This window comes from Ambystoma mexicanum, chromosome 11, assembly GCF_040938575.1.
Source record: "Ambystoma mexicanum isolate Mex_15411 chromosome 11, UKY_AmexF1_1, whole genome shotgun sequence".
Lineage (NCBI taxonomy): Eukaryota > Metazoa > Chordata > Amphibia > Caudata > Ambystomatidae > Ambystoma > Ambystoma mexicanum.
The window spans coordinates 1108372120-1108399546 of NC_090934.1; the positions used below are offsets into that span (position 1 = coordinate 1108372120).

General features: G+C 42.0%; 1 protein-coding gene across 3 annotated transcripts in view; it reads right to left on the reverse strand.

The window, feature by feature from the left end:
- Positions 1-2718: 2718 nt before the first annotated feature.
- The window catches only part of ACSBG1 (acyl-CoA synthetase bubblegum family member 1), a 1203629-nt gene continuing 1178920 nt past the window's right edge, over positions 2719-27427 (reverse strand). For all 3 annotated transcript variants that reach the window (XM_069624414.1, XM_069624415.1, XM_069624413.1), the window contains one exon: positions 2719-3211. In XM_069624414.1, the coding sequence (XP_069480515.1) occupies positions 3135-3211 (77 nt within the window). In that variant the 3' untranslated portion in view covers positions 2719-3134. The remainder of the gene's footprint in view (positions 3212-27427) is intronic.

A 27427-nucleotide genomic window follows, 5' to 3' on the forward strand; every position in this document is an offset into this window, starting at 1 on the left:
ATTTAACTGTCTGTGAAAGGTGGTTCCGAAAGGAACCTTTCTTTTGTTGTTTTTTGATGTATTTTATTTTGCAGGAGAGGTTAGAACATAAGGCAGGGAGAGAAATGAGGGATGAGGCACCAAACACTAATATGGAGGGGCAGGTGGACAGGGGAAGATGTTGCGCGGGTGTTACTGGGGAGTGTTTCTCATGCTCCTTGATAACAGTTTCAACGAAATTGCTTCCCCCTGCAGAGTGCTGTGTTGCAGTATATACAGAGGACTGTTGCCTTCGAAAGATATGGATCAACACATTTTATTGCTTGCAATGTAGCTGGCGGGATTTAGTGTCCCACAGAAGTAGGTTGTGTACTTACAGTATTGGTTGAGGAAGATGAGGTGGAGGAAAATAGCCTACTACTGGCTAAGAAATGATTACCCTTTCTGAGAGCATTGCAGTGGTTGGATATGATGTGGCAGTGCATGGATGTGGTCCCATAGGAGTACTGTCCATGTAGTCCGAGACTGAGTACAAAGTTGCACTGAGTGCATTTCACTTTGGTAGCTTTAGCCTGTGGTACATTCCCAACAGAGGTAAAGAACTGCCACACCCATGATTTTCTCTGGGTTCTAGAGTTAGGCACTTCCTCTACTTCATGTTCTTGGTCCTCTTCTTTGTCTTTGGAAGTACTGCACTTTTTTTGTTGTGTAGGTCCTCCAGCTGGTGATGGCACTTGGGGAGGAGGGATGGCAATAGCTGATGCAATTTTTAAGATAAATCGCGGTTTTGTAAGTATTCTTCCAACTATGTGCGTTGTACTAGATTGTTAATGGATAATGAGTAAGTATAGGTGTAGGAGCTGTGCAAGGGTAAATTTTGAGCTTGAAAGTTCCTAGATCAGTAGAAAATTAAATTCCGAGCTGTCCTCGAAGCACAGATCCGATTTCGAACATGTCATCATGCGTGCGTGAGCGCATGGTCATGTGACACGGTCCCGAAGGTCTGCGATTACGTCAGATGTTCGCAGACGTCGACGGATGCAAAAACAGTGGAAGAAGTTCCAAAATGTTTATAGAAGGTGGGAAATGGCAGATTTTTAAGGTGAAACTCTGTAAATTGGACACACATGTTGCTATATTGGTGTAAGTATGATATTAGTAAGTTGTAGGAAAATAGCATGCACTGGTAAAAACCCGTGAAATTCACTGAAAAAACCTTGTTCAAGGGACACTATGGTTAAGTTGCACTAATAGAAAACTATGAAATTCAATGAAAAAACATTGTTAAAGGGACGTTATGGTTACAAGTAAAATCGAAAAACCTCAGAAATTCACCAGTTATGGTAAGCTAAGCAACCATAACTCGTGCACCACCACTGTGCAATGCTAAGACTAACACCCAGGACATCAAATATGACATCACACATTTCATTGATGACATCACTGATGACACCACATGTGAAATTAATTTTGATGAAAAGGCCCTATCAGGGGTTGTGGTTATAATGTTAGCAACAAGATGTCAGGGGTGATCTCGAGACCCATCATGAACTACTTAATCTATTAAAGAATGTACTCATCTAAACAACATTTTACTTGTAACCATAGCGTCCCTTTAACAGCATTTTTCTCATAGAATTTCACAGGTTTTCATTAGTGCAATTTACCATAATGCCTCTTTAACAACGTTTTTTCAGTTAATTTTATAGGTTTTTATTAGTGCAACTTAACCATAACGTCTCTTTAACCATGTTTTTCAGTGAATATATATATATATATATAGATATATATATATATATAGATATATATACACACACTACACCAAGAAAGATATGGTGGGTTTAAAAAAAAAAAAAAAAAAAAAAAAAAACTTACACCTGAAATTTCATTTGGGCCAGGTCACACATTCCAGAACACCACCTAGTAGCCATCACTGGAAGTTCGTCTATGAGGGCAGCACGATTTCATACATAGCTTTATCAACCCAAGACAGCAGACATTTTGCAAGGCTGTCAGCCAACTACATACCTGGTTTCACCCTTATTTGGGATCATCAGTGTAGTGTAGTCCTGACAGCATTGTGGTTGGAGCATTTGGCCATGTTTTCACAATCCCAAGAAAGATATGGTGGGTTTCAAAAGGTTTGGAAAAAAACCTTTAACCTGTAATGTGAAAGTAGGAAAATTCATGTGAGCTCACACATTCCTCAACGCCACCTAGTAGCCATTGCTGGAAGTTCATCTCTAGTACTGAGCCATAACAGCAAGGCATTGTGGGTATGCAAATTAAATCAAATGCAAACCTTTTTCTCCAGGAAACTGTCTTTGTCTATGAGAAAATACTTTCATATTTTCCCAATTAGCTTGCTTTATTGCACCTCCTCTTTAATGGTTACTGCTCCTCATTTTGCTCTGCTATGATACTTCACATGAGAATCATCACACAGGAATGAACGATTTTGTGGTGATTTGTTTGAGTTGCAAAAAGGTTTTGGTATTTGAAAATTGGCAAACAGTAAAAACTAAACAATGCTCAAAGTCTAGAATCCGTTATTGTTCATGCTAAACTAGCAAAGAGGGGCCATAACAGGAATATTATTGGCGACAGTAGAGCGATGTGTTATTTATCATATTGCAGGAGAACACATAAGGCAAGTGTGTAAGGCAGGATTGCCCGAACAGGATAAGAACTTGTTTTGAATAAATGGAAAAGAGATGTGATTTCAAATCAAATAAAACGTTAAAAATGGAAGAACATTTTAATGAACATTGTTGCTTAAAAAATGCACAAGATGGAGATGTACATTATCCGGCATTTCAGACACAGCATATATTGATAACACATTTGTTTTAAAGTTTCTTTGCCAAAACTCCATAGGTTATTAGATGCACAGTAATGCTATTGAAATATGTTATCCAAGCCTCCTTCCTCCTTGTTAATAAGTGCTTTACTATAAACATTCTCGATATGTACAGCTTCTATATATTATTTGTAGAAAACGAGTGATTGTTTCAGTTTGATGTTTAAGTTTCGTGTGTGTGTTCAGTTTTCTTTGTCTGCCATCTACAGTTGTTGTGCTTGAAAGCCAAGGGAGTTAATTGTAGCCCACTTTTGAACCTATGTAGGCCCGGCCTGAAGAAAAAGATGATTGTTTCTCAAGCTTCATAGAACAATGCGATTTCCTCTTTATACTTTTCGAGCACAGCTGGCCGCCTTAGTTTCATTGTAGGACCTGAAGAAGAAAAAACAAATAATAATCTTCAATTTTTCTTCCAACATCATCCTTGCTGCTTCGCAAGACTCAAGCCATTTCTTCGACTCTTTCAAGTATTTCACCACACAAAATAGCTAAAAATTGAATGTTCCATTAGAAAAGGTACAGGTTTGTTTACACCTGTAGTTCGGGGTTGATTCCTTAGATGCTATCCTGCACTGAGGGCCAAATTCCCTGCAGGGAGCGAGAAGGAACACTTTGGGGGGGTCATTCTAAGGTGGGCGTAAGGGATACCGGGCACCGGTAAGGAGACCATGCCGGTAATCCCTTACCACCCTACTACAAGGTCCCTTGGCGTGTCCCACCAGTAACAGCTGGTCTGACCAGCCGTTATGGACGGGACCCGTTAAGGGACCTGGGCGCGAATAACGGGCTTCACATTCGCGAGCCCGTTATTTGTGCTCTCCCCATTCCCATTGAGCCCTATGGGGGCTCAAATGGGAATGGGGAATGGCATTTTCAATGGGGACTTACCGATACCGCAAAGGTCGGACTACACCGGTAAATCCCCATTGAACCATAACGGTGCCGGACCCGTTATTGGTGGCAGTCATGGTGCAAATAGCGCCATGGCTACCACCAACCTCGGAATGAGGTCCTTTGTCTCTTACCAATGTAGATCAGCATGAGAGGTGTTCTTTATCCCTGCATTCCCCTTGATCCATCCATCCATCCATCCATCCATCCATCCATCCATCCATCCATCCATCCATCCATCCATCCATCCATCCATCCATCCATCCATCCATCCATCCAATACAAAAGCCAGTACTATTGACTTTGTCAATGCTTCCTTTTAAAGGAGGATTGGGAAAGTGAGTGACTGACCCTACCCTATGCAGCATTTATTGCTCAAAACATGAATGTGCGAGCACATAAACGTGTACGCTAAGCTATGGGGGAGGGCAACAGCTTCTCTGAGGAAAAAACAAAATCATAATGATAGCAAGGCCCCATGGTTTGCCATAATAGATTTCACATTGGTCGACTAATGGGGGCTGTCAATCTATCCTCTGAGTCTAATTAGCACCTTACAGTCTCATAGAATGTGGGGGCAGAGGGATACAGACCTGTGCCAGGATTTATTTGCCAGAAGAAGAGAAGAAACATATCGGATAGAAGACCATGAAGATACCCCAACTGAAGGCTAGGCCCTCAAAATAGAGTTCTGAAATGTGTCCATCTGGTTATCAAAAAGGGACAACCGCCTGGAGATGAATAATTTGTCATAACAGTTCTGACATGCTTAGGTACTTTATGGATCCAGCTATTAATTGTGCAGCACTCCACGTTAAAAAACCCTACAATAGGTTAAGCATAAGTAACTCCTCCAGCCCACTGTCCATTTAGAGCAAACATCCAAACGGAAAAGCCAGCATACAATTAGACACTGGTATTTTCAGTATGAGCACAGTTCAGAGAGAGTTTACGTTGTTTTACCAGCCCCATACATTGATGCAATGTGAGTCTTGTTTTCAATTGCAATTTGCATGTGTTGAGGTGATTACTTTAATTTCTATTCGTGATTAGAGCGAGAACCATTTCATCCCATGCGACATTCGCTCAAAAAACTCCAAGGTATTTTAGTACCGCAACGCTAACTTACCATGCAGGGACGTCATTTCAAGAAAATGCCAGGGGTAGCGGAAGTGACATCACATGACCCTTGATCTCCTATGATATCACCGGAAGTGATGTCATTTGACTCCACCCCATAGTGACCTCACAGGAAGGGATGGCACATGACCTTTCGCCCCTTGATAAAACAGGAAGTGGCATCGCATAGCATTGTTCCTAAGTACTCTACGAAAAATATGGTTATGATATACATTTCTTACAAGAATGGATCCCCAAATGTAACATCAGTGTGTATAGGCCCATATTATCAAATTACTGTGAATGCAAGCAGACGTTCAAGACCAAATGATAATTATGTTTTCATTATATAGCATTTACGCTCAAGTGCTTTACATAGAACAAATATACACACAATATCACCCAACCTGTGTTGGTACTAATTTATCGACCTCAGAAGGATGCAAGGCTGAGTTGGCCTTGCTGGGATTCAAACCGGCAACCTGCAGATCACACACACACACATTGCAGCAATGAGTGCTCAACCCACTGAGCTATTTTACACTCTGTAGTAAATATCATTAAACTGGTAACTGAGATTTAAAAGCAGGCCAGTTCATCTGCAGGTCTGGTGCAAAGTTGGCAACATGTCAAGCCTGCATGGATCTACTTTTCAGGCTTCAGAGGTTGGCAAATACATACCATTGGGAGACTTCCTAACTGTGTATTAAAGCATTTAGAGTAGTGCAGGGAAAGCAGTTCACTCACACGGCATCCCTTACTCTGGGCACTCATTACCTTATACATGTAAACAAACATCCTGAACAGCATGCCATGGAGGTAGGACAGATAGACACATTACAACAAAGCCTTAATTGTGGCACAATTAAATCAAAGGCCACTTTATGTGCTATGGTCAAACATTTCTACACTGTACACAAGCTTTTAGGCACAAGGAATTTGTCAAGTGACCGAAAACACTGAGATGTAATGTGTTGTGATGATCGTAACAGACAACGGGAGAAAAAAAAAGACATGTTATAACGCCAACTTGTGAAAAGGAAAATACATAGTCCGAAATGGATGCTCATTCTACTCTAAATCTTTTTGGAAGTTTTTGTCTGCATTGTGAATTTTAGGTGTTTAAGAACAGTGACTCGACCCCTGAAGTGTGCCTGAAATAAACCTTTAATGACTCTAGAAATTACTGTATAGAATTCCAGAAATTATTTGTTATTCCTATTCTTTCTTATTTAGGGTCACTGTTAAAGTATTACACTTGTGGAACCCCCTGTTTTTTTAAGAGGCCTCAACAAGAAAGGCAGCCACTCCAGAAACCGAGAACCACATGGGGCTGGCCAGAGCCCGAGAGCTTCCAATAAATAAATAAATAAATAAATATATATATATATATATACATATATTTTAGGGGTAGCAAGGGTGCCTGATTAGGAAGCTAGGAAGCCATGGCTCTAGCCCAGCCCAGCATCATGGCAACAGGGACGTCATTTGGGGGTTGCCAGGTTGCAACTGTGACCCCTGGCGACCCCCAAATGACGTCCCTGATGCCATGATGCTGGGCTGGGCTAGAGCCATGGCTTCCTAATCAGGGACTGATCATTCAGCGTAATGTTGTCCACAGCCTGTGGCCTATGCTCAGACAAATTAGTCAGATCAATCACACTCGCCTTGACATAGCCACACTCAGGCTATGGAAACTCAGGAATGCTTGCAACTGGGGAGCTTTGTAATCTGAAGGGATGGCCGAGGCGGGTGGCTGCCTCCTTTTCCCCTCCCCTATCTCTGCCACATCCCTATGGCTCTTTTTAGCATGACACGCACCCAGTAAATCTCTCTCTTGCACTTTCATGACTTGCCAGCTTGTCAACTGGGGTTTTTCAGCACATTTTGTAGATTGGATGTTTTATGGCCACATGCTTGAGTGGAACCGCTCTCGAATTTTATCATACCTTATTTTACAAGTAAGGGTTTAACGTCTGATGGGGATTTGGATAATATAAAAAGAAAATGCTAACTTTTTATGTGTCATGCAAGGGAATGATTTTTTTTAAATATCCCATTCAATATATAAGTAACCCAATATCATATGTTTAAATGGCACCATGTTCTCCTGTGACCATGGAGTGCAGCGCAGCCATGGCGCAGTTATTTTATACGGTTAGGAAACATCAAGATGACTTGCCGTATCTTTTTCCTAATAATAGGCAAAAATGTTCCTGCTGTTCTGCAGTGAATATACATAGTGAAAACACTTTGTTAAAGGGACGTTATGGTTAAGTTGCACTAATAAAAACCTATAAAATTCAGTGAAACAACGTTGTTAAAAGGACATTATGGTTACAAGTAAAACCGAGAAACCCTAGAAATTCTCCAGTTATGGTAAGCTAAGCAACTATAACTCTCGCCACCAGCGTGCACTGCTAAGACTAATACCCAGGACATCAAAGATGACATTGCAAATTTCATTGATGATATCACTGATGGCATCACATATCTGGGCTACTTGTTTTTGTTCACTGACATATCTAGGCCAGGTGGTTTTGTTCACTGATCGTCAGAATATGAACATTGAAAATGTGTTATATATCTAGATATTAACCATCTTGTATGTTCTTAAAGAACCTTCCTTAGGGTTTGGTCTCAGCTCATGGTGCACATATATGGGGCAATAAGCAGGCCTCAAACACAATTAATGTGCATACATTATGATGAACTTTAATGTTGTTGACATTTTCTGGTGATGTTGTTTCTATCTTGTTTACTTTAGTTTCCCTGTATCTGCCTCTGATTTGTATGCATTGTGAGTCTTCACGTGTATTGTTTGTACTAACACAAGTATGTAGTAAGTCTTGAATTATTAGCTATTATTCCATGTTTAACATTACTCAAAACTCTGATAAGGTAGCATTCATTATTTTACTATCCAAAATTACCAGATTCAAATATTGTACTTCTATGGTGGCCATTCCGTATGTGTATGTATTATTAGGTTCCTGTATTAACAAACAACACTCCAATACAATGTTTTGTTTAGATGAGTACATTCTTTAATGTCGGGGTCATCTTTGACTCCACACTCTCCTTACATCTCTGACGTCTCTAAGAAGTCACGCTACCAGCTGCAGCTCCTCAGAGGTATTCTTCCTTTCCTCTCCTTCCCCCCAGAAGCTCACACCTCAAAACCTTTCACTTTGCGTCTGCTTTTTCTCCTCCTCTCCCCTGCTGACTTCTTAGCTGAATCTGACATTGCACTGGTTACCTGGCCACCTTCGGATCTATAGCCCAGGTCCCCCCACCCCTGACAGCTGCACACCTGCACTGACTTCCTGGCATCACCCGCACCTGGGGACTGTTTCTGTATCCCTACAAGACCCACTACCAGCACTTGACACCTGTTGTCTGCACTTACCCTTGCACTTGCCACATGCTGGCAGTACTTTTACTTATTGCTATTTATTTATCCCATGTACTGCACTGTTCCCCCTGCCCCGCACTTTCCCACTTCCCCCTCCCATGCACTTGCGCGATCTGAATGACACTTGGCCTAGTAGGATTGTTGTCTGTCTTCCCTCCATTCCCCCTCCCTTGCCTCATCACGCCTTGAAACACTTGTGTATTAGGCGCGTTACAAATGCGATATCATATCAATACATTAAGTAGCTCATGACAGGTCTCATGCTAACCCCGGAAATCTTGTTACCAACATTATAAACACAAGCCCTTTTCGGGACTTTTCATAAAAATGTCGTTCATATGTGATGTCATCAGTGATGTCATCAATTACATTTGCGATGTCATCTTTGATGTCCTGGGTGTTAGTCTTAGCAGTGAACGGTGGTGGCACGAGTTATGGTTGCTTAGCTTACCATAACTGCCGAATTTCTGCGGGATTCGGTTTTACTTCTAACCATAACGTCCCTTTAACAAAGTTTCTTCCCTGAATTTTATAGGTTTTTTTTAGTGCAGTTTAACCATAACGTCCCTTTAACACATTTTGTTCTGTGAATTTCATAGGTTTTTATAAGTAAAAATGTTTCATGATGTTACATCACTGTATATAAGTTATGAAGTATTCCTCTTTTAACATATATGAAAGAACTGCACACCCCCTTTAACAGACATCTTTTTTGCAACGCATACTGGTGTGTGTCATTATCAGCAGTGCATGCTGGGGATGCAAGTCATGGTTGAATTGCCTAGGGCATGAGGCTCGACCATGACCCCAGCCACATCAAACCACCCCTGTTATCCACTGCACCTACCAGCACCCTAGTTCAGTGTCCACTATACCTTCATAATGTGACCAATGGCCAGTGCTCAAGGCTTGCATGGCCAGTCTCCAAAATCTATGAGACATGGGCTTGGGCCATGCCGCATTCCCCAATAGGCAAATCTGAATAGACATTTGTCCTTGCCGAGGGCCAGGCCCACTGCCCAGGCAGCAAAGTTATATCACTGATTTAAAAAAGTAAAACACAGGACAGATTTGCAAAAGCATGCTTACAGTTCCTTGCTGATATTCCTCGTGCAGGTTTGCTGTAATCCAGTACAGCACTTCGGGCTGTAGCCGCAAGCCGAATATTTTTTCCCATTCAAACCCAGGGCGTCGCCCATGCTGCATGCCCAAAAAGGCAAATCAGAGTACACATTTGTCCTTGCTCAGGCGACCGTTTCAAAATATCTGACGCAGCTCATGTTTTTCACCATCCAATCAGCAAGCGTGTCCGATGTCCGCGGACATCACGCCGGGCCCTGATTGGTCCAGAGGGGGTGTACGTGGACAGAATAGGGAAATGAGTCCACGGACCGGACCCAGATATTACACTTTTTTTTAACCTAACTTTTGGCCATTAAAAAAAATACTGGATGGATTTACACAAGCACGCTTTTGGGACCAATCCGCCGCTCCTGGCCCCCCTTTAGCTCCCCTCCCAGATGAAACTTCGCAGACTCAATCCGAGCGGGGCATATATCTTTTTTGAAAAGTTTGGGGAGGATTCGTTCGGGGCGGGAGCAAAGTTATAAGCCGCCCAAAAAGAAAAAGTGCTCTTCCTACGGGTTGAACAACTTAACCATAACTACTGCAGGTCCTGTAATATGTGTCTCATTAAGTATACAAGGGAGTACTTTGAGATCTAGTTTGGGAGCTGCACTTTCAGGTTGCAGCATGCCAAACAAAGAGCTTTAGAGTGCTGGAGGTGATGAAGGGTCCAGGATACAGGCATCATGTGAGCATGACACTCACAGATGAGGTTCCCGTCAGAACCAATGATGGCAGGCCAAGTCTGCCAACATAATGTTAAAAACATGTTTTTGGGACGTTCATACATCTTATAAAGATACAGAAGGATTCAGAGAGAGACATGGGAAGAATGCTCCAGGCATGCCCCACTCCACCTAACAAAACTGCTCTCCAACTTCCCAGAACATATTAGAGCATATTAGAGCAAAGTCACTTTCGAAATAGGTCGGCAAGGGAAAGCAGAATCCTGGTTGGAAAAAGTTGTGTGGATTTAGACCAAATTTAAGAATGGGGCAGCGGAGTAGGTGGTTGTGTCCCGAAAGATGGAGCATGAGTAATTGGAGAGGTAGGACACAGCCCATCAAAGTGTGGTTTCCTTAAAGCCAAGGTAGGAAAGGGTTTGGAGGTGGCAGGGAAGGTCAATAGTGTCAAAGACTGCAGAGGGAAAGAGTAGGATTAGAATGGAGGAGAGGTGGGCGTGATGACCTGTGGCTAGGAAGTTGTAGAGATGAGTGACTGCTGTTTTGGTGGAGTGTTTTTTTTCTCATGACTCAAATCACAAGGCGTTGCTAAGAGAGTGGCCCTCAAATCAGCTGCCATTACGGTTTGCTAGAGAGAATTCTCAACATGTGCTAATTTCCCATACCTTTTGAGACCCCCCCAGCAACTTTGCTGGATTTCTAGGATTTTATTTGGTTTACCTGGGAAGAGTATGATCCTTTTTCCCCACTCTTCCATGTATTTTGTGTGTGTTTTACTTTTGTATTCTTTGGTTATGGAGTTTTAAAAACAACTCCATATGCATCATCTTTTTCTGTGTGTCATACAGCACCTTCAGTGCAGTGACAGAGGGATGTCTTTTCAGACTTCCCAAGGCTTACATACCTTCTCTGGGACTGACTACTGTCTCCCAGAGCATGTAAAGTTAAATTAACTTTACTGGTCACTTTAAATGTAATGACCCAGCACACACTATTTTACTATAGAGTTCTGGAGGGGTTGCCTAGCTTCCCCTGAGTCAAAACACTCATGTAAAAGTCAAATGTTACCCTTTCCTACTTTAAATGGCTGGTGGCAGTGGTTTAGATCAACTACCATGATTTTTCCCAACCGCTAACAACGTAGCTAAAAATCGGGTCAGCCATGTTTTTCAATATGGCGCCCAAGACCTATCTGTAAAAACATACTCCGGTCATCTTTTTTCGTCATTTCTTTTAGGGAAGGTCCTTCTTGTGTTTGTCTCTGCGCGCCAAACCAGGTTTGGTCCCTTTGTTCGTTGGCCTTTGGCGGGCTTTAGTGCTTAAGCCCTCCTCTGGCGCCTGAGTGTCTGGGGTGAACAGGATGTGAGGGAGGTGCCCGAAACTCCCTGTTCTTAGTCTCCTAGGAGACCTGAATGCACTCTGGCGTGATTGGCTGGCTGCTGTGTGAGTGACAGCCAGGCTGGAATGATTGGGGGAAAACTGTTTTTTTTTTTAAACTTTATATTCAATTTAAAATAACAATGTATGAAATGACAACATATTTACAGAGGCTATTTCCAAAGTTACATAAATATCAAAAACAACAATAGCACAGAAACAAACCCCATAGAAACCCACAGTTCACATCTTACAATATAGAAAGTCAGATTCAATACAACGCCAAAACCTTTCCCCAAATCTTCACAAATAACCCATTCTTACCTTGTTTCCTATATAAATGTTCTTCCATATCTGCCAAAATATGCATTTCATTCAGCCAAACTTCGTTCTCTAATGTAACAGTAGATTTCCAATTTCGAAGGATGATTTTCTTACACACTGCACCACCTCTAAATAACCACTTCTTTTGGCACTGAGTGAGATCATCCAAGATTGAATCATTCCCCAAAATGAATGTTTCAAAATTAAAACCAATTGAGTCATTCAGTACCTTTTCAAAAATCATACCAATATCGCTCCAAAATCCTCGTACCTTTCTACAATCCCACATCATATGTGCCAACGTACCAGTTTCGTGAACACATGTCCAACATTCCGGATCATCCTTCAAACCTCTCTTCCATAATCTCTCCGGGGTCCAATAAACCCTGTTTAGGATCTTAATTTGTCTCGTTCTTTCAGTGAAACCCAAAGAACAAAGTTTGACATTTGCACACATCCTTGTCCAAGTCTCAACTGTAATGTCAGAGCCAATTCTTCGACTCCATTCATTCCTCAGCAAATCATTGCTATTGTATTCATGCACAATCTGCTTGTATACCCGGCTAGCTAAGCCACCCTCATCTACCAAAGACTTTCTCTTAAGAAAATCCAGATTCAATCTAGCCTGAAAATCGATCCCACCAACAGCAATCTTCAATTTCCAGTAATATGAAAATCTGACATTTTCAATATTAAATTCTTGTTGTAAGTCTCTAGCCCTCTTACATTTCTCCTCTTTAAAGAGGTCATCAATCCAGCTGACGCCACCCAAAAACCATTCAGGCCAAAATAACATTTTGCCATCCAATTTAATAGAAGGATTCATCCATAATGACGCACCAGGATCTTTGTATGCATTCACACTCAACAAGCCAGTCAGTTTCTTCCAGGAATTTCTCGGACAGGCAGTCAATGGATCTTTCACACTTCTCGCTCTCGATTCTGTGGTCAATAACGCCCTTGGTGACAAAGGACCATTCAAATTCGCCTCCGCCATAGCCTATTCATCAGGATTCAGCGCCAAGAAATCAACTATGAAATCACAGTTAAAGGCTAGATGATAGGCCCTAAAGTTTTGTACTCGTAGTCCACCTTTCTCCAATGGTAATTGTAGTTTCCACAAACTTAATCTTGGCGGTTTCTTGTCCCATAAAAACCCTTGTATAAGCCTGTCCAATTCCTTCCAGTAAGGAGCTTTAATATTTAGTGGGATCATACCCAAGATATAATTGATCTTAGGGATGGGGACCATCTTTAAAGCATTAACCTTCCCCCAAAGTGAAAGATTCAATAAACCCCAATGCTCCAAATCGTTTTTAAAAGTCAAATTGATCACACTCATGTTCACTCTCACCAAATCACAAATCTTCGGAGTGATCCAAATCCCCAGATACAACATTTTATGGGCACCACCTAAACCCCAGGTCAGTTACATATTTTTTACTACAATTAGGAACTAGTGGCATCACTTCTAATTTGGTCGAGTTCACTCTATAACCATAAAAAGTGTGAAACAATGTTAAAACTTCCATTAAAGTCGGTAATGATTGATCCAAGTCCCGCAGAACCAAAATAATGTCATCAGCAAACAACCATCATTTTTGCTGTAATCCCCAACATGACACTCCATGTATATCAAGTTCATTTCTAATGACAGCCGCCAGAGGTTCAATTTCCAGAACAAACAACAATGGGGAAAGAGGACATATTTGTCTTGTCCCTCTTTCCAGTCTAAAAGGATCAGAGCGTCTCCCATTGGTATTAACATCAGCTGTCGGTTCTGAATATAATAGTTTCTGAATATAATAGTTTAATCCATGATCTGTAATTCACTCCAAATCCCAATTTTTCAAAGACTAAAACGAGGAAATCCCATTCCACACGATCGAAAGCTTTCTCTGCATCCAATGAAAAAACAGCAGCATCTTCTAATTGATCAGCCGCCTTTGTAATTGTATGGAATAGTCGTCTGATGTTGCTGGATGTCTTCCTTCCTTTCATGAAACCCGATTGATTCTCATTGATCAAGTTCGGGAGAAGATTCTCCAATCTAATGGCCAAGACTTTTGCCAGAAGTGTAATGTCTGTGTTAATAAGACTATAAGCTCCCGGACTATAGCTCCCGGGAAGCGTTTCATCTCTCCCCTTCTTAGGAAATACAGATATCATGGCGTGTCTAGTCGACGTCAGCAGTAGGCCATTAGCCAAAGAGGCCACATACATATGCTTTAGTAATTCCAGGGCTGAATCTGGCAATAGTTTGTAGAATTCTACCGGAAAGCCGTCAGGACCTGGTGACTTCCCAACATTTAATCTGTTGATCCCACTTTTGATCTCATCCAATGTGAAATCCTTCTCAAGTAACTGTGAGTCATGATCTGTAAGTTTAGTAAGCTTCGCCTTCTCAAGAAAGTCAACACTCCCTACTGGCGCATCAATTTCACTCTTGTACAAATTCACATGATTGTCCTGGAAAATGTTGTTAATCTCTTTCGGTTCAAAGGTGATCCGTCCATCTTTATCCTGAATGGATGTAATTGAGCGTTCCGATTCCCTCTTCTTCAACCTATAGGCCAGCCATCTATCACATTTCTCTCCTTTCTCAAAGTACTCACAATTCTGGTTAATGTATTTCCGTTCCATCCTTTCCTCAATTATATTGATAAGTTCCCTCTTCAGTTTCAGCAGTTCAGTATTACCATCTCTGTCATGTGGGTCAGCCATTACTATCTTAGATAAATCACCAATCTTCATTTCAAGTTCCCTCTGTCTATTAGCATGTTTCCTATTCAATCCACACGTTAGATTAACCCTGCATGGTACATTTGAAAGCGTCTCATACTGTTTCCGGTCCTAGATCCCCCTTATGGTTCTCTGACATGAAAAAATCAATTTATGTCTTCAATTTCTCCACTTCCTCGTCCGTTTGTAAGAAAGCATTGTGCATCCTCCAAATGTATTGTTTTTGTTCGTCACAAACCAACTTAATGCCCATTTTCACATGCGCATGATCGGTTATCAGAACGTTGCCTATTTCACTCATGCCATGGTTCTCTGTCATTTTCCCTGTCAGTAACATATCAAGTCTAGAATAAACCGAGTGTGCGCCCGAGTAAAAACTATATTCCCTGGTCATCGGGTGTGTCATCCTCCAACAATCCTTTAGTGCATGTTCTTCTAGTAGATTTTGCAAGGATAGATAATGTTGATCAGTCTGCTTACTGTTCATTGATACACTTCTATCCAAATCCTTGTTCATAACAGTATTAAAATCACCACCTAGAATGATATTGTCTGTACCTAAATCCTGTAAAGATTGAGCGACATTCCTTTAAAATGACCCGTCATCCACAGATGGGGCATAAATATTACACAACGCCACAATGCATCCCTGAATATTAATCAGTAATGCCACCATTCTTCCCTCCCGGTCTGACAACTCTCTCAACATTTTTATTGGAATATTTCTCCGAATCAGGATTGCCACTCCCCTCGAAAGTGTCAAAAACGAGGAGCCATAAACCCTCCCAACCCTTCCTCAGGGTCTCAATTTTGTCCTGAACAAGATGAGTTTCCTGAATAAAACAAATATCACTGCTCATCTCTTTTAAATATGTCATCACCTTTAGTTTCTTTTTCGGATTGTTCAATCCATTAACGTTCCAACTAATCATCTGTAGGTCATTTGCCCTTTTCATCATCCCACCATTAGTGAATATATATTGAAATAAAGGAGTATCAACCAACCTTATTGAATCCAACAAATGATTATTAGATGTGAACCAAACCCCCCACCCCTCTGAAATAGAAGCAAGTCAGCAACAGCAGATATATTTTAGAAACTATATATAACATTTCTAACAGTACAGTGTCCTGGACACCTCTCCTATAAACCTTTGAACACTTTGTACCAATAAAGCAATTGCGAGAACCCTATATGAAACAAATAACACACCATGTATATTAAATTATGAATAAACCCATGACTTAGAACCGTATATCTAGCACAGCAATTACACAATATTCCCCAAGCTAATATAACTAATTTCATAAAATAAATTAATCCATTCACACCCTAAACCCTACCAGCACCCACATCCACATTCTTCCTCAACATCAAAATGTCCACAGTCCACTAAAGACAGATGACTTCATACCATGTTGAATTTACCTTTAGATCAGACATGCAAATTCAGTGGCCAATACAAGTTCACACGAACCCAGAGAAGGTACTAATAACTTAGGATCCTGGTAAACCATTAAACCAATATATCAACAACATATATCACAATTAACTCTGTTATACACATCACAACATCTTTAAAATGACATTAAATATTTTTTTTAAAAACACAACCACACCTTGTGTCCCAAACACCTATCTCACTCGTATGACCAACCATTCATCAATCTTTGAACACCTGAAACTGTACATCTGTGTAAGTGGAGCAATAGAACTACATTGGTTGGATAAAATGTGCAGGTGCAGGATTCACATAATATCTCGTTGACATCAAAAAATAGAGCCAATATAGGTGCATTTACTTGTCATCTCTTAGTTGATGAAATCCTGTTAATTTTGTTATTTTTGTTCCACCTCTCATGTCATCAGCTACCCCAACGACCTAACCAACCCACCCAAAGGCCGGATAGAGCATCATCATCTACATCTGGGTGCGTGACCCCACCAGTTGATCTGACCTCAAAGAATGTCTCAATTAAAATGTAAAAGTTAAAACCCCTACGCAATCAGAGGGAACAACAATTCTCAACCTAACTAAACATACATTGAATAGGACATCTAAGAAACAAAGAGCGACATTTTTGACAGACACAGAGCAATTGAAAGTGAGTGTAACAGTAAAAAGCAAATTTGTAAAATATGACCATATATTATATATTTAGTAGTCTGTAAAATCACCTTGAGTCACCTTTCTCATTACGTTGCTAGATAATAGAGCGGCATCAGTATATTTGCATATGTTTAGAAATAATTTTTCAACCATTCCCATTCCGCCTGTCTATCAATCACAGAAGGATATACGTCATGTAATCTCTGATTTCTATCAGAAAGAATAGTCATATAGTCCTGGAAGAAGACTCATATGAAAACATGTAACACCATGTATAATCACCACATTAACGCCCCCTTATTTTATTGCTTGTCATCAGATACACCCCCGATGAACTAAAAGGTACTGTAAATTCATGTTGGATTAAAGTCCACCACACGTAACTCATAGCCCCCTACATTCAAATGGCGGTAGTACAAACCATCAAAGCGGAAACCATTTCTAGTACAGGATATTGGGGAGTGCTAGTCGCCATCTACAAAGGCCAGAATAATCACATCATTGTTCCACCAGAATAGATAGCACATGTTGTATTAGTCACAGGGCCAGTTTTCACAGGCGGGATTAACCATTCCCATCATTACTGTTGCTCTTAGTTCCACACTGTGATCTACATCACATCACACCACTGTTGCAGCCAATAGTCAACCACTGGCGATAAAGGCGAATGGGATTTCAACTTCAGTTTTTACGTTTCCCCCACCATTAAATATCTACAAAATGTATCATTCACCTCTGTGCAAGTCTCCTCATTTTGTAATAGCATGCAATCAGTTATAATTAAAAATGGCAGCCTGGTATCTGGTGCTGCTTCCCTCTGCCTTAAGCTAGTCAGGCTTTGCATTGCCCATACTGGCACCTTAAAGTAGATGAAGCTAGGTTTAGTATTTATTACCTGATATGCTGAGATTCATAAACAGTGCATGCAACACTTATAAAACATCCGAAGATGCTCTACTACCAACTACAGAGGACAGGAATTAATGCACATGGAACATCAGCTTGTAACTATCAGTACTATGGACACATCACAGATAACATGAACACTAGTTTGCAGACCATCATTGACAGCAATATAATTCACCACATGTAATAGTCTACTGCTGCCACACGGCCTAAATTCACAAGGCTTGTCGATGAATTTGACGTCTGTGAGCAAGGTGACCATAATTCAAGGATTCTGGTAGATGCGGCATATCAGGACATGTCTGGTGCGGTCCCAAAGATGAGGCCACACGACTTTATAGACCATATGAAGTCCTTCAGTCATTATGAGCGAGGATCCAGGCGTAGGACCATTGGCTCATTCAAGCCTGAGATGCACAATAACTAAGCAACAAACATGTGCATTTACATTTACTGCTGGTTTCATGTCACCTCAGTGTAGGAAGGCAACATTTCCTGCCACTCTTTTGGTACCTTCAGATCTCGGGGTTTGAGGCGAGCTATATCAGTCGGTTGCAAAGTGAAGGTGAGGCATATCACGGTATATAATAGGAAGATCATGAAGGGGGGATGCATAATGACTTAGCTTAATCAAAGGTTGTCGGCCTCTAGTCTATTCATCTCTGTCCCTGGATGACAGGTTGGCTGCAAATGAAGACTTTAATAAACAAATGTCCATAGAGTCTTGTAGCCCTGGGCAGCATGCAGCCGGAACTCTCTGCTATTTGGATACTTGAGCCCAATCTGCAAGACAGGCTTTCATCTGTGCAGGGAGCCTTACAGGTCTTTCGGTTCGGGCTGCAATTTCTTTGTTAATTTGGCAACTGCCTTTTCGACAACATCTTGCTGGGATTCTAGGCCATTCTGCTCCTGCAGAAATGTCATGAACTCCTTTAGGTGCTGTTCGTTGGATATCGGAGGCATGTCACTGGAGTTCAGCTGATTGAAGATGTACGGAATTTGGTTGATGATGAAGGATTTGAACCAGTTTGTTTGTTCTGTCTGTGACTCGGTTTTCACCACATCCTGGTTAATGTCCGATATAGTAGAGCTTCTCACAGAAGACTGAGATGTTTTGACTGATGATCGCGGTGTACTGCTAGGTGACCGAATCATATTAACAGATGACTGAGGTGTCGCGCCATATGATCTAATCATATTTATAGATGATTGCGGTATATTGGGGGCTCCCCCTGGATATGGAGTTGACCCTGATGAAAGAGTGTGAAGACTCGTCTTGAGGGATCTCCGTCTGGTTGGCACCTATTCAGAGGTTCTGGACTCGGAGGAACTTTCATCATCTGCATAGTATCCAATATGACCCTCTGCACACTGGGGCGACTATGCCTCTGCACCTCTAACTTGTTGCTCATCCATTTTCTGGTTACAACCAGAGTGTGCTTGGAGATATGCTTCTGAAGAATGAGTAATGGTTCGCCTGGCCTTGGGTTGGCCGCGCCCCTTTATGTGTGGGCTTGGGTCATGTGCCAGCATTTCAACTCGGTACTGCAACTGCTCCATTCTGGGCCAGTTTGCGACCTCTCTGTCCCTCTGGCTGAGTCTTTCCTTGCTGCGGTGCAGGTCCTCCCGATCTTTCTTGAACTGTGCGTCATTTGTTTCTCTTGTAATGCAACCACAGTGCCGGTCCATTGATGGGGCTCTGCTTGGCCTCCCCTCCCCCGAGGGCGGGCGCCATTGGTTTCATTCGGGCTGCAATTATGTGATGGCGGCAATGGCAGCAACACTGTCAGGATGGCTGATATATGAAGGATATCATAGTTTGGATACTTGAGCCCAATCCCCAAGACGAATGTAGTTGGGACATAAATAAGCCTCCCAGCGTAATGGCATAGAGCGCGGAGTGTTAGATAAAGAAAAAAGCACAAGCTGCACATTCCTCGTTCTCCTCCTGATACCTCGATCTCGCCACAACTACTCCAGCATACAGTCCAAGTTCCGGACGTACCCGAAAGCCATATCGGGACGTTGAAACTTCCTGGTTACGCACGTGGGCACGCAAAAGGCACACCAGAGGGTCCTTTCCTCTATTCCCCCGGCGCTGCTACAGAGCATCAGAATAGGTGTCACAAAGGTATGTGTTCATTTAAATATGAATCAGTTACAATCTTCTAACGGCTGAAGTCAGCTTGGCACCATTTTATTCCATTTAAGTATTAACAAGTGGGAATTTAATAAATAAATAAAAGTCAAGCGTAACATTGAGAGGTATAAAATACAGTATATACAAAAAGGTGAAGGAAACTAGATACACTTATCTCGCAATGGTTCCAACCAGTTCATGGCTTCCTTAGGGTCAGAAGTGAATTTTTCACCATCTGGTAGAGCCAGGGTTAGTAAATTCGCCTTATTAAGAAAAGCTTTAACTCCCACCAGCCTTGACAAGTCCTTGGCCTCCTTAAAGGAGTTCCTTATTATTAAAGTTTCTTTTGAATAATCAGGGAACATACATATTTTGGTACCTTTGAAATAGGTGTTCCCCTTCTTCCTTGCTGCTCCTAGAATGGCCTCTTTTGTCCTGGTGTTCATCAGTGTAATTAAAATGTGTCTAGCCTTAGGGCCAGGTTTTCTCCCCACTCTATCAATATTGTCAATATCTGCCTGGACTATTTGGTCACAGCCAAAGCAGAACTTCAAAATGTCCATTACCAGATGCATCAAATCTTCATTTACATTTTCCTCAACCCCCACATGTGTCTGGTTTTTATTGCTCATCTTCAAGTCCAGTTCCAGATTCTTTTCTTATCCTTTTTGAACTTCATCCTTCAAGGTGTTCTATGCTCTGAAACTACCGGTATTTTCTGAAGACATAGAAGCTAAACCGCTCTCCAGGATTGAAATTATGTTGTCCAGATGAGAAACCTTCTTGGATAGATCATCCATTGATGATTTAACATCCCCCACGTCCTGGACCACTTTTCCCAGGTCTTGAGCCATCTTAAGTAGTAAAGAATAGATATCTTGAGTATTAGGAACCTCACCCATCTCAGAAGTTGGTTTTTGATTTCTTAGGTATAGGGTTCTCAGCCACTTCAATCTTTTTCTTTGTGTTCATAATCCAAAATTATCAGTAGCAGGAGAGGGCCAGGAGCTACAGGATTCTGCTGCTGCCTCTGCTGCCTGCATTCCGGACTTCTTTTTAAAACTGTTTAAAAGCAGGTCTCGGGGACTTAGAAAGCAGAGTCGACCACTGGAACGAAAGAACCGAAGACGAGCTGAAGGAAGAGGACTGCTGCAACTCCTGGACGACCGGTGAAGCCCTGCTGCAGGTCCGAATTGCCTGAAACTCCAATCGAGAGAGAAGCCCTTCAAGGTTAACTTCTTCCCTTGAGTTTGGTGGGAATAACCAACTCGTAAGCCACCTGGACACCGTCCCCATCTGGTCGAATGTTCATCAGAGTGCTGTTGAAAACCAGATAGCCAGAGGGAAGGAAACCAGCTTGTGGACTTTAAGGCACTCACACCTTAAACCAATGTCTTGCTAAGCTTTTTGGCCTCATCCCTGGGCAGTGCAGGAACCTCCCAATGTCATCCTTCTTGTCCCCACGACTGAAGCTCAGGAACAGCGAGATCTGCTCGAACTGCCAGGAACAACTGCCTCAGCTACAGCTCTTCTTCAATACAAAGGTACTGTGCAAATGCGGTCCGGAAATCTTTTCAGCCATTGCGAAAGTTTGTGGAAACTTTCTCAACTTCGAAGGCTCGTCCTTCCCTAAAAATGAGTCAAACTTTTCACCTAGCCAAACTCTTCTAAACTCTGTGGCAAAGACGTTACCGCTATCTACCAGAACTGTGCTATCCTATACAAAGACTCTGAACTATTGACTTTGGCCCAGTCCTATTGAGAATAATTTCTGGTTGTAGCTTACTGAAACCCTTTGCCCTGCCTATGAATGTATTTTGGCTGTCTGTCTTTATAACCTTGTCTTTTTACCCCTTTATTAAGTATCTGAAGTGCTATTTTGCTCCCACTTTAGGGGAGCTAAACTTGTTCATTTACTTACCGGTTGTTTATTTGTGGTTTATTAGTGTGTGATATTGAGCTGCTCTTGCTAGTGGAATGTTTTCTAACTGACTGAATAACTAAATGTATATTCGTTTACCAAGAAACCTTGCGTGTTTGTTTGAATCACACTGTATTAGTTGGTCCTGTGTGTAACTTGTTCTACTGCTCACTTAAACTCTTGAGATAAGCCTGGCTGCTCAGCCATCGCTACCACTTTACTGTGTAGTACAGGCTTGTACCAAAGGTGAAATTGTGCTTACACTTGTAGTCTTAATTGCATGTAGTGTTCTCAAAGGGTAATGCATGAGATTCTGCCTAACAATGTTCAATATGACTCACTCAGAGATTCTGAAGTGGGGGTGGGGGGCCGAAAAGAACAGATCTGTTGAAGTAGAATGTTATAGGGTCAGCAGTGGGTTTTTTAAGAATGGGGATGACGCTGGCTGTTTTATAGTAGGCTTTGAAAATACCAATGGCGAGAGAGAGGTTGAAGAAGGATGTGCGATGCAAAGATGTGCTGGATGCAAGTACTTCTTCAATTGTTTGAGGTGCACAGGATGGGTGAGCAGGGCTGAGGATTCTTAGGAGTGAAGTGGGCGCTAAGTGAGTGAAGGAGTGTTAGGGGGTGGAGAGAAAGAGGGATGAAGCATGAGTGATAGAAGGGTTAATTTAGTATCACATATATTTGTGATTGTGGAAATGTAGAAGGCAAAGTCATTAACTAAGAGAGGAGGAGGGAACGGGTCGTTTTTAGGGAGATGGAGCATAGCTTGGAAAGCCACACAGAGCTTGCAAGGGGGAGTGAAGAGATGATATAAGATCAGTTTAAAAGGATGATTTGGCAGAGTCAATGATGGGCATACGGGCAAGGAGAGAGTCTTTGTAAACGGCAAGGGGAGTGACCTTTACGCACATGATGGAGGGGCGTGGATATTCTCTGTTGGATGGTTCGGTTATCCAAGAATGAGTGCAAGGGCAGGAATGGGAAAGAATCAAGCAGGATAGTGATAGTCAAAAGAGATAGCAAATGTGTCATTAAACCCTGTGAAGGCCAGTTCAATTGAGTGGGCAAGTAGAGGTGACAGATCCTGTAGGAAGGACAAGAGCAGGCCCAGGTATGGAGCCAGGGAGTTGGGTTTAACCTCCTCTTAGTGATATGTGGGGGGGTTAATACATGTGGGGAGGGAATCCAGATGGTGAAGTGAATGATCAGAAGGAGACAGATCAGTAGAGAAGGCAGAGGAGTAAATAGTGTTAGATAGGAAGATGAGATCAAGAGGGCTCCCACCAGTAGGAGTCAGGAGGTTATGAAGGCTTACAAGGGAGTGGTCAGAGAGTGTAAAGTCAAATTGTACTTGATGGGTCTTAGATATGATGGGAAGTTTGAGGTTGCCCATAATTATCTGGGGTATAATAATGTATTTCTTATATAGCTATACACACCCATAGGTCCGAAAGCGCTGCAATAACAGAAGACATTATTATCCCAGAGAATGGTACTCAATTTATCGACCGCAGAAGGATGAAAGGCTGAGTTGACCCTGCTGTGTGGGATGTTTTTACCCATGCATCCAAGCCCTACAATAAAACTGTACAGTACTGGCATGGAAAACATCATGATGGCCAGAACTCCCCAGAGAGTGCACAGGGAAAACATGAAGAATAGGCTGCCACCCATTTTTGCCTATGTTGTGAGCACAGGAAGGCACTGCCTAAAACCACCATTGGGCTACACACACAGTAGCCCGAAACCATTGGGAATGGCAATGCTGATTGCCAAAAAAGCAACTCAGAACTGTGGGGAATTCATTTTCTTAATCCCAAAAATGGTTGCATTACCAGTACTCACCACTATCAGAAAGCCGGCGTTTTAAAACCACCAGACTTTTGTGTAAAACTGCACAAATGAAACAAAACCAGACCAAGGAAAGACTTGCTAAGAGGTGGAAGAATGTAAAACCATATTCCGAAATGACTTGAAGGAAGTAATTATTTAATGTATAGGTACAAATTGTCAGTTTGATTTGAATGTAGAAAACTGGGAACAAAAAGTGACATTTAGCTGAAACCTGGCTTAATGAAACTGGATTCTGCCTGACAACTACCCCCGGCAGGAGTTGAAACCTGCTCAGCCACTCTCCCCCTTGCCAAAAGGAGTTGTCACCTCTCTGATTAGATTAGGGGTGGAGCAGCTGGGGACTACAGGGAGTTGAACAAAGGCCTGTCCTGGACTCAGGCAAATGTTATATTGGGGGCGTTGTAAAAGTGGCTTCCTCTTAGGGGAAACTGGGAGGGGCAGTGCCTCTGCTAGCAGCTGAGCTTGGGGGAAGTGGATAAACCAGTTATTCCACCCTGTGATGTGGGAAGCCAGGGCATAATTTTAAAAAGATAGATAACTCATAGTGCGGATTTGTCAGAATTATATAAGTAATATCATTATTTTTGTGATTTTTCTGTGAACATTTTGAGAGGCGTTAGGACCCTGTAGTGTATTCTGGGGGGTTGCTAGCGGAAAATAGGGTCTCACTCCAAATGTCTGCATGTTAAAAATCTGACACTTCATCAATTAATGTCCATACTCCTTGCGCACATGTGTGTAATTTTGGGTAAATGTCCGATATTGCAAAACCAGTTAAAAAGCGCAAAATGTTGTCATTTTTGAATGCAAGCCCCCAGGAAGATCAGAGGCGGACAAGCATGGACCATAAGGAATATATAATGTGCACATGTAATTTCAACAAATTGTATATCTGGGAAGGATGTATTTGAATCAAATATAGATTTGTGGGCAAACTGACCAGGGGAGGATCCTCTGACCCATAAACAGACTTCATCATGCAGACAATCCATTTCCTTCCCCCAATCATGGGAGAGGGGAGAATTGGGCCAATGACAAGTAGAGAGGGGCAGGCTTAGCTAGGCCCAGGCACACACCCATTTTCAAAACACATAAAAAGAGACTGCTGGGACAGGTAGAGACATTAAATTCCATTTGCTGCAGAGCATGCTGACCGACGACTTCACATCCAGAGATCCAGACTTCAAATCCATCAATCTCCAAAGACCAGAACTTTACTTCAGAACTTAAAGCAAGGGCCTAAACCCACAAACTGAGAACTCTTCTCAGCAGGCCTCAGCAACCTTAAAATCATTTGCGAACCATTCCACAGCCGGGCGAGCTATTTGAATTCTTTTGCCAAGAACAATTGCCAGAGACCAGACCAGAGATCCAGAGTGACCCAGACCGCTGTGAGCAGAACCAGAGAGCTGACCCAGATCACTGTGAAGTGCCGAGACCAGAACCGGAGTCCAGTCCAAAACCTGACCAGATCCGTGGCGAGGCCTATTTCAAATTTATATTGTGAGTACCTAGCAGAACTGTGCAGAACCAATCTCTTAGTTAAAATAATCTAATCCAAACTATTTTAACCTAAGTAGAACAGCATCCTAGAAATCGTGTCATCTGTCATTTGTAAAGCTGCACAACTGTCACCTGTCAATTCTGAAGCTGCAGGCTGTCACCTGTCATTTGAGTTTACTTTAAATCCGAAAAACGACCTTTATTTAATCGTCTGTATCTCTGGAACCGTTTGGGCTAGGAACGAAATTCAACTTTCAGCTGAAAGCTTAGAATCTATGCTTTCCAACGTACCTTGCTACTCCTTATACTTTTGCCGTAATCGCGAATCACGCACTCGCGAATTTTGCCGTGATTTGCGATTTGCCCTGATTTCTTTACCTGTAAAAAGATAGCAGCTTTTTGCTTTCCTTTGCTAAAAATTCGTTTGCCTCTTAATAACCATCCCTGAATCATTGCTAAAGTGAGCCTGAGCTCATCCCAAGTATCTCTCACTCACCCTGAATCTTTTAAATGGAATTAAAAGCATTTTCACCATATTTCTCACTTCACTGCCACCACATTCAAAGCACTTGGGCCTGTGTTAAAACTCATACCTGTTTTCTCTAAGCTTGCTGGGGTGGGAATTGAATTTCGTATGGTTTTTGATTGCATTCCTGAGAACTGTGTGCTCCTCTTTCCATCTGCTTCCATTTCTTACATTGCATAGGGGAGGGGGGTGAATTGCCAGAGAAAAAGTGATTATCTTATCTTTTGCTGAGATCATATCAAGTATTTCTGTACTGCATTTTATTCCTCATTGCTTTTCCCTTGAAACCATAAAAGTATTTTCGCTGCCTTATCGATCCTACACCAACTCCTCATTGATTATTAAGAAGTGTGCTAGTGTCAGATTACCCATTGTTGATTAACATTATATTTATAAGGGCGATATCGATTATTAATTTATTATAAAAGCGTGGTATCTATATTTTGTTTTATTTCTCAAATAAACATTTTAAACTTGCAAAACAGAACTACTTCTTGGCTCAGTGGGGTCAGGGGGATTCTAAGAGAGGGGTGTTATATAGGGGTAGTCATCCAGAACTCATGAACTGGACATAAAGATATATCAATAAGGGTTTCCATTCAGTATCCCAGACTAGGCATTGACTTAGCTGTAGTGTTGAATTGAATCCTCTTAGAGCTGGGATTCAAACCTGTCACAGCAGGCTGCGCACAGATATCAGGGCGAGTGCTTAGCTCGCTGTGCTATCTGACCGGCTATATTGTTTGAAAGGAGTTGAGTAGTAGTCTAGGCATGAGAAGAAATTGAACGTTTCAGGAGGGTGATAGATGGGGATAATGAGAGGGTTTGGCACAATGAGTTGGACAGCTGTGTATTTGAAGGTGGAGCGGGTAGTGTAGGATGGGAGGAAGTAGGGTAGGTGGTGTGATCTTGCTGATCATGAGACCAACACCACTACCTGTTCTTGAGAGTCAACGGGAGTGGAAAAAGGTAGAGAAATCGTTGTGTATTTCAGCAAGAGTTGCTGTGTCATGCGGGTCATCCAAGTTATGCAGTGGTCATTGAAAACAATGTGTAATTGCAGATGGATTGGTATTCCTAAGGCCCAAGGTGAGGTTCGGAGGGGGTAAACAAAGTGAAGGGAAGCACTATATTATTCAGAAGCTTTCTGAGGATAGCATATGAAACAGATGGGTTTACTCTGCTGGCATACTATTCAACAAGTTAGGCAAAATGCTCAACTCTCAAGAAGAGACCACAATGATTCGGGGCATTCAACTACCAGTAGGATGGAGGAGACCCACATATCACTAAAATGAAGGCCGCTGTCATTCCCGGAATACCCAAAGAGACAATAATTGGCACCAACCTTCCCAACTTCAAAACAATCCAAAGAAAACACTAATAATTATCTCTTCCATACTCCCCAATTTACACATTAAAGAAGAGGGTTTTTCTTCAGAAGACGCTATTTGGGAGTGTGAACCACAGAATAAGGAGCCGCTTCCGCATATGGGGGAGACTGATGATTATCACCCAAGGGATAGCCCTAGAGTGGGAAGCCGAGTCTTTAGGAGAAGGGTATGTGATGAATCCAATGGAGTCATTACAGATTCTCCAGCGGGAACCTGCTCCCAGGTGACCAGGGGACGGCAGCTGCTACCTGATCCTGACCCTGTGGGTGATTATAAGAGGGAGTATCACATGGGAGGAGACAACCACTGAGGAGATGTTATGACTTGACTCGATGAGTCACAATATTCCCCCCTTTCACAAGAACTGTTAGCTAAAGAGAAATGTTTTGCCATACTGTTTAAGAATCCAGGGGAAGGAGACCACCATCTGGATCCAAGGGTCTTTACCTTGTCAAACATTTTTGCTGGAGTCATTCTTAAACTTTTGGTTTTTAACACTTTTGCCAACATCAAGTTAAAGACACTTACATGCACCCTTTGTTGTATTGTTT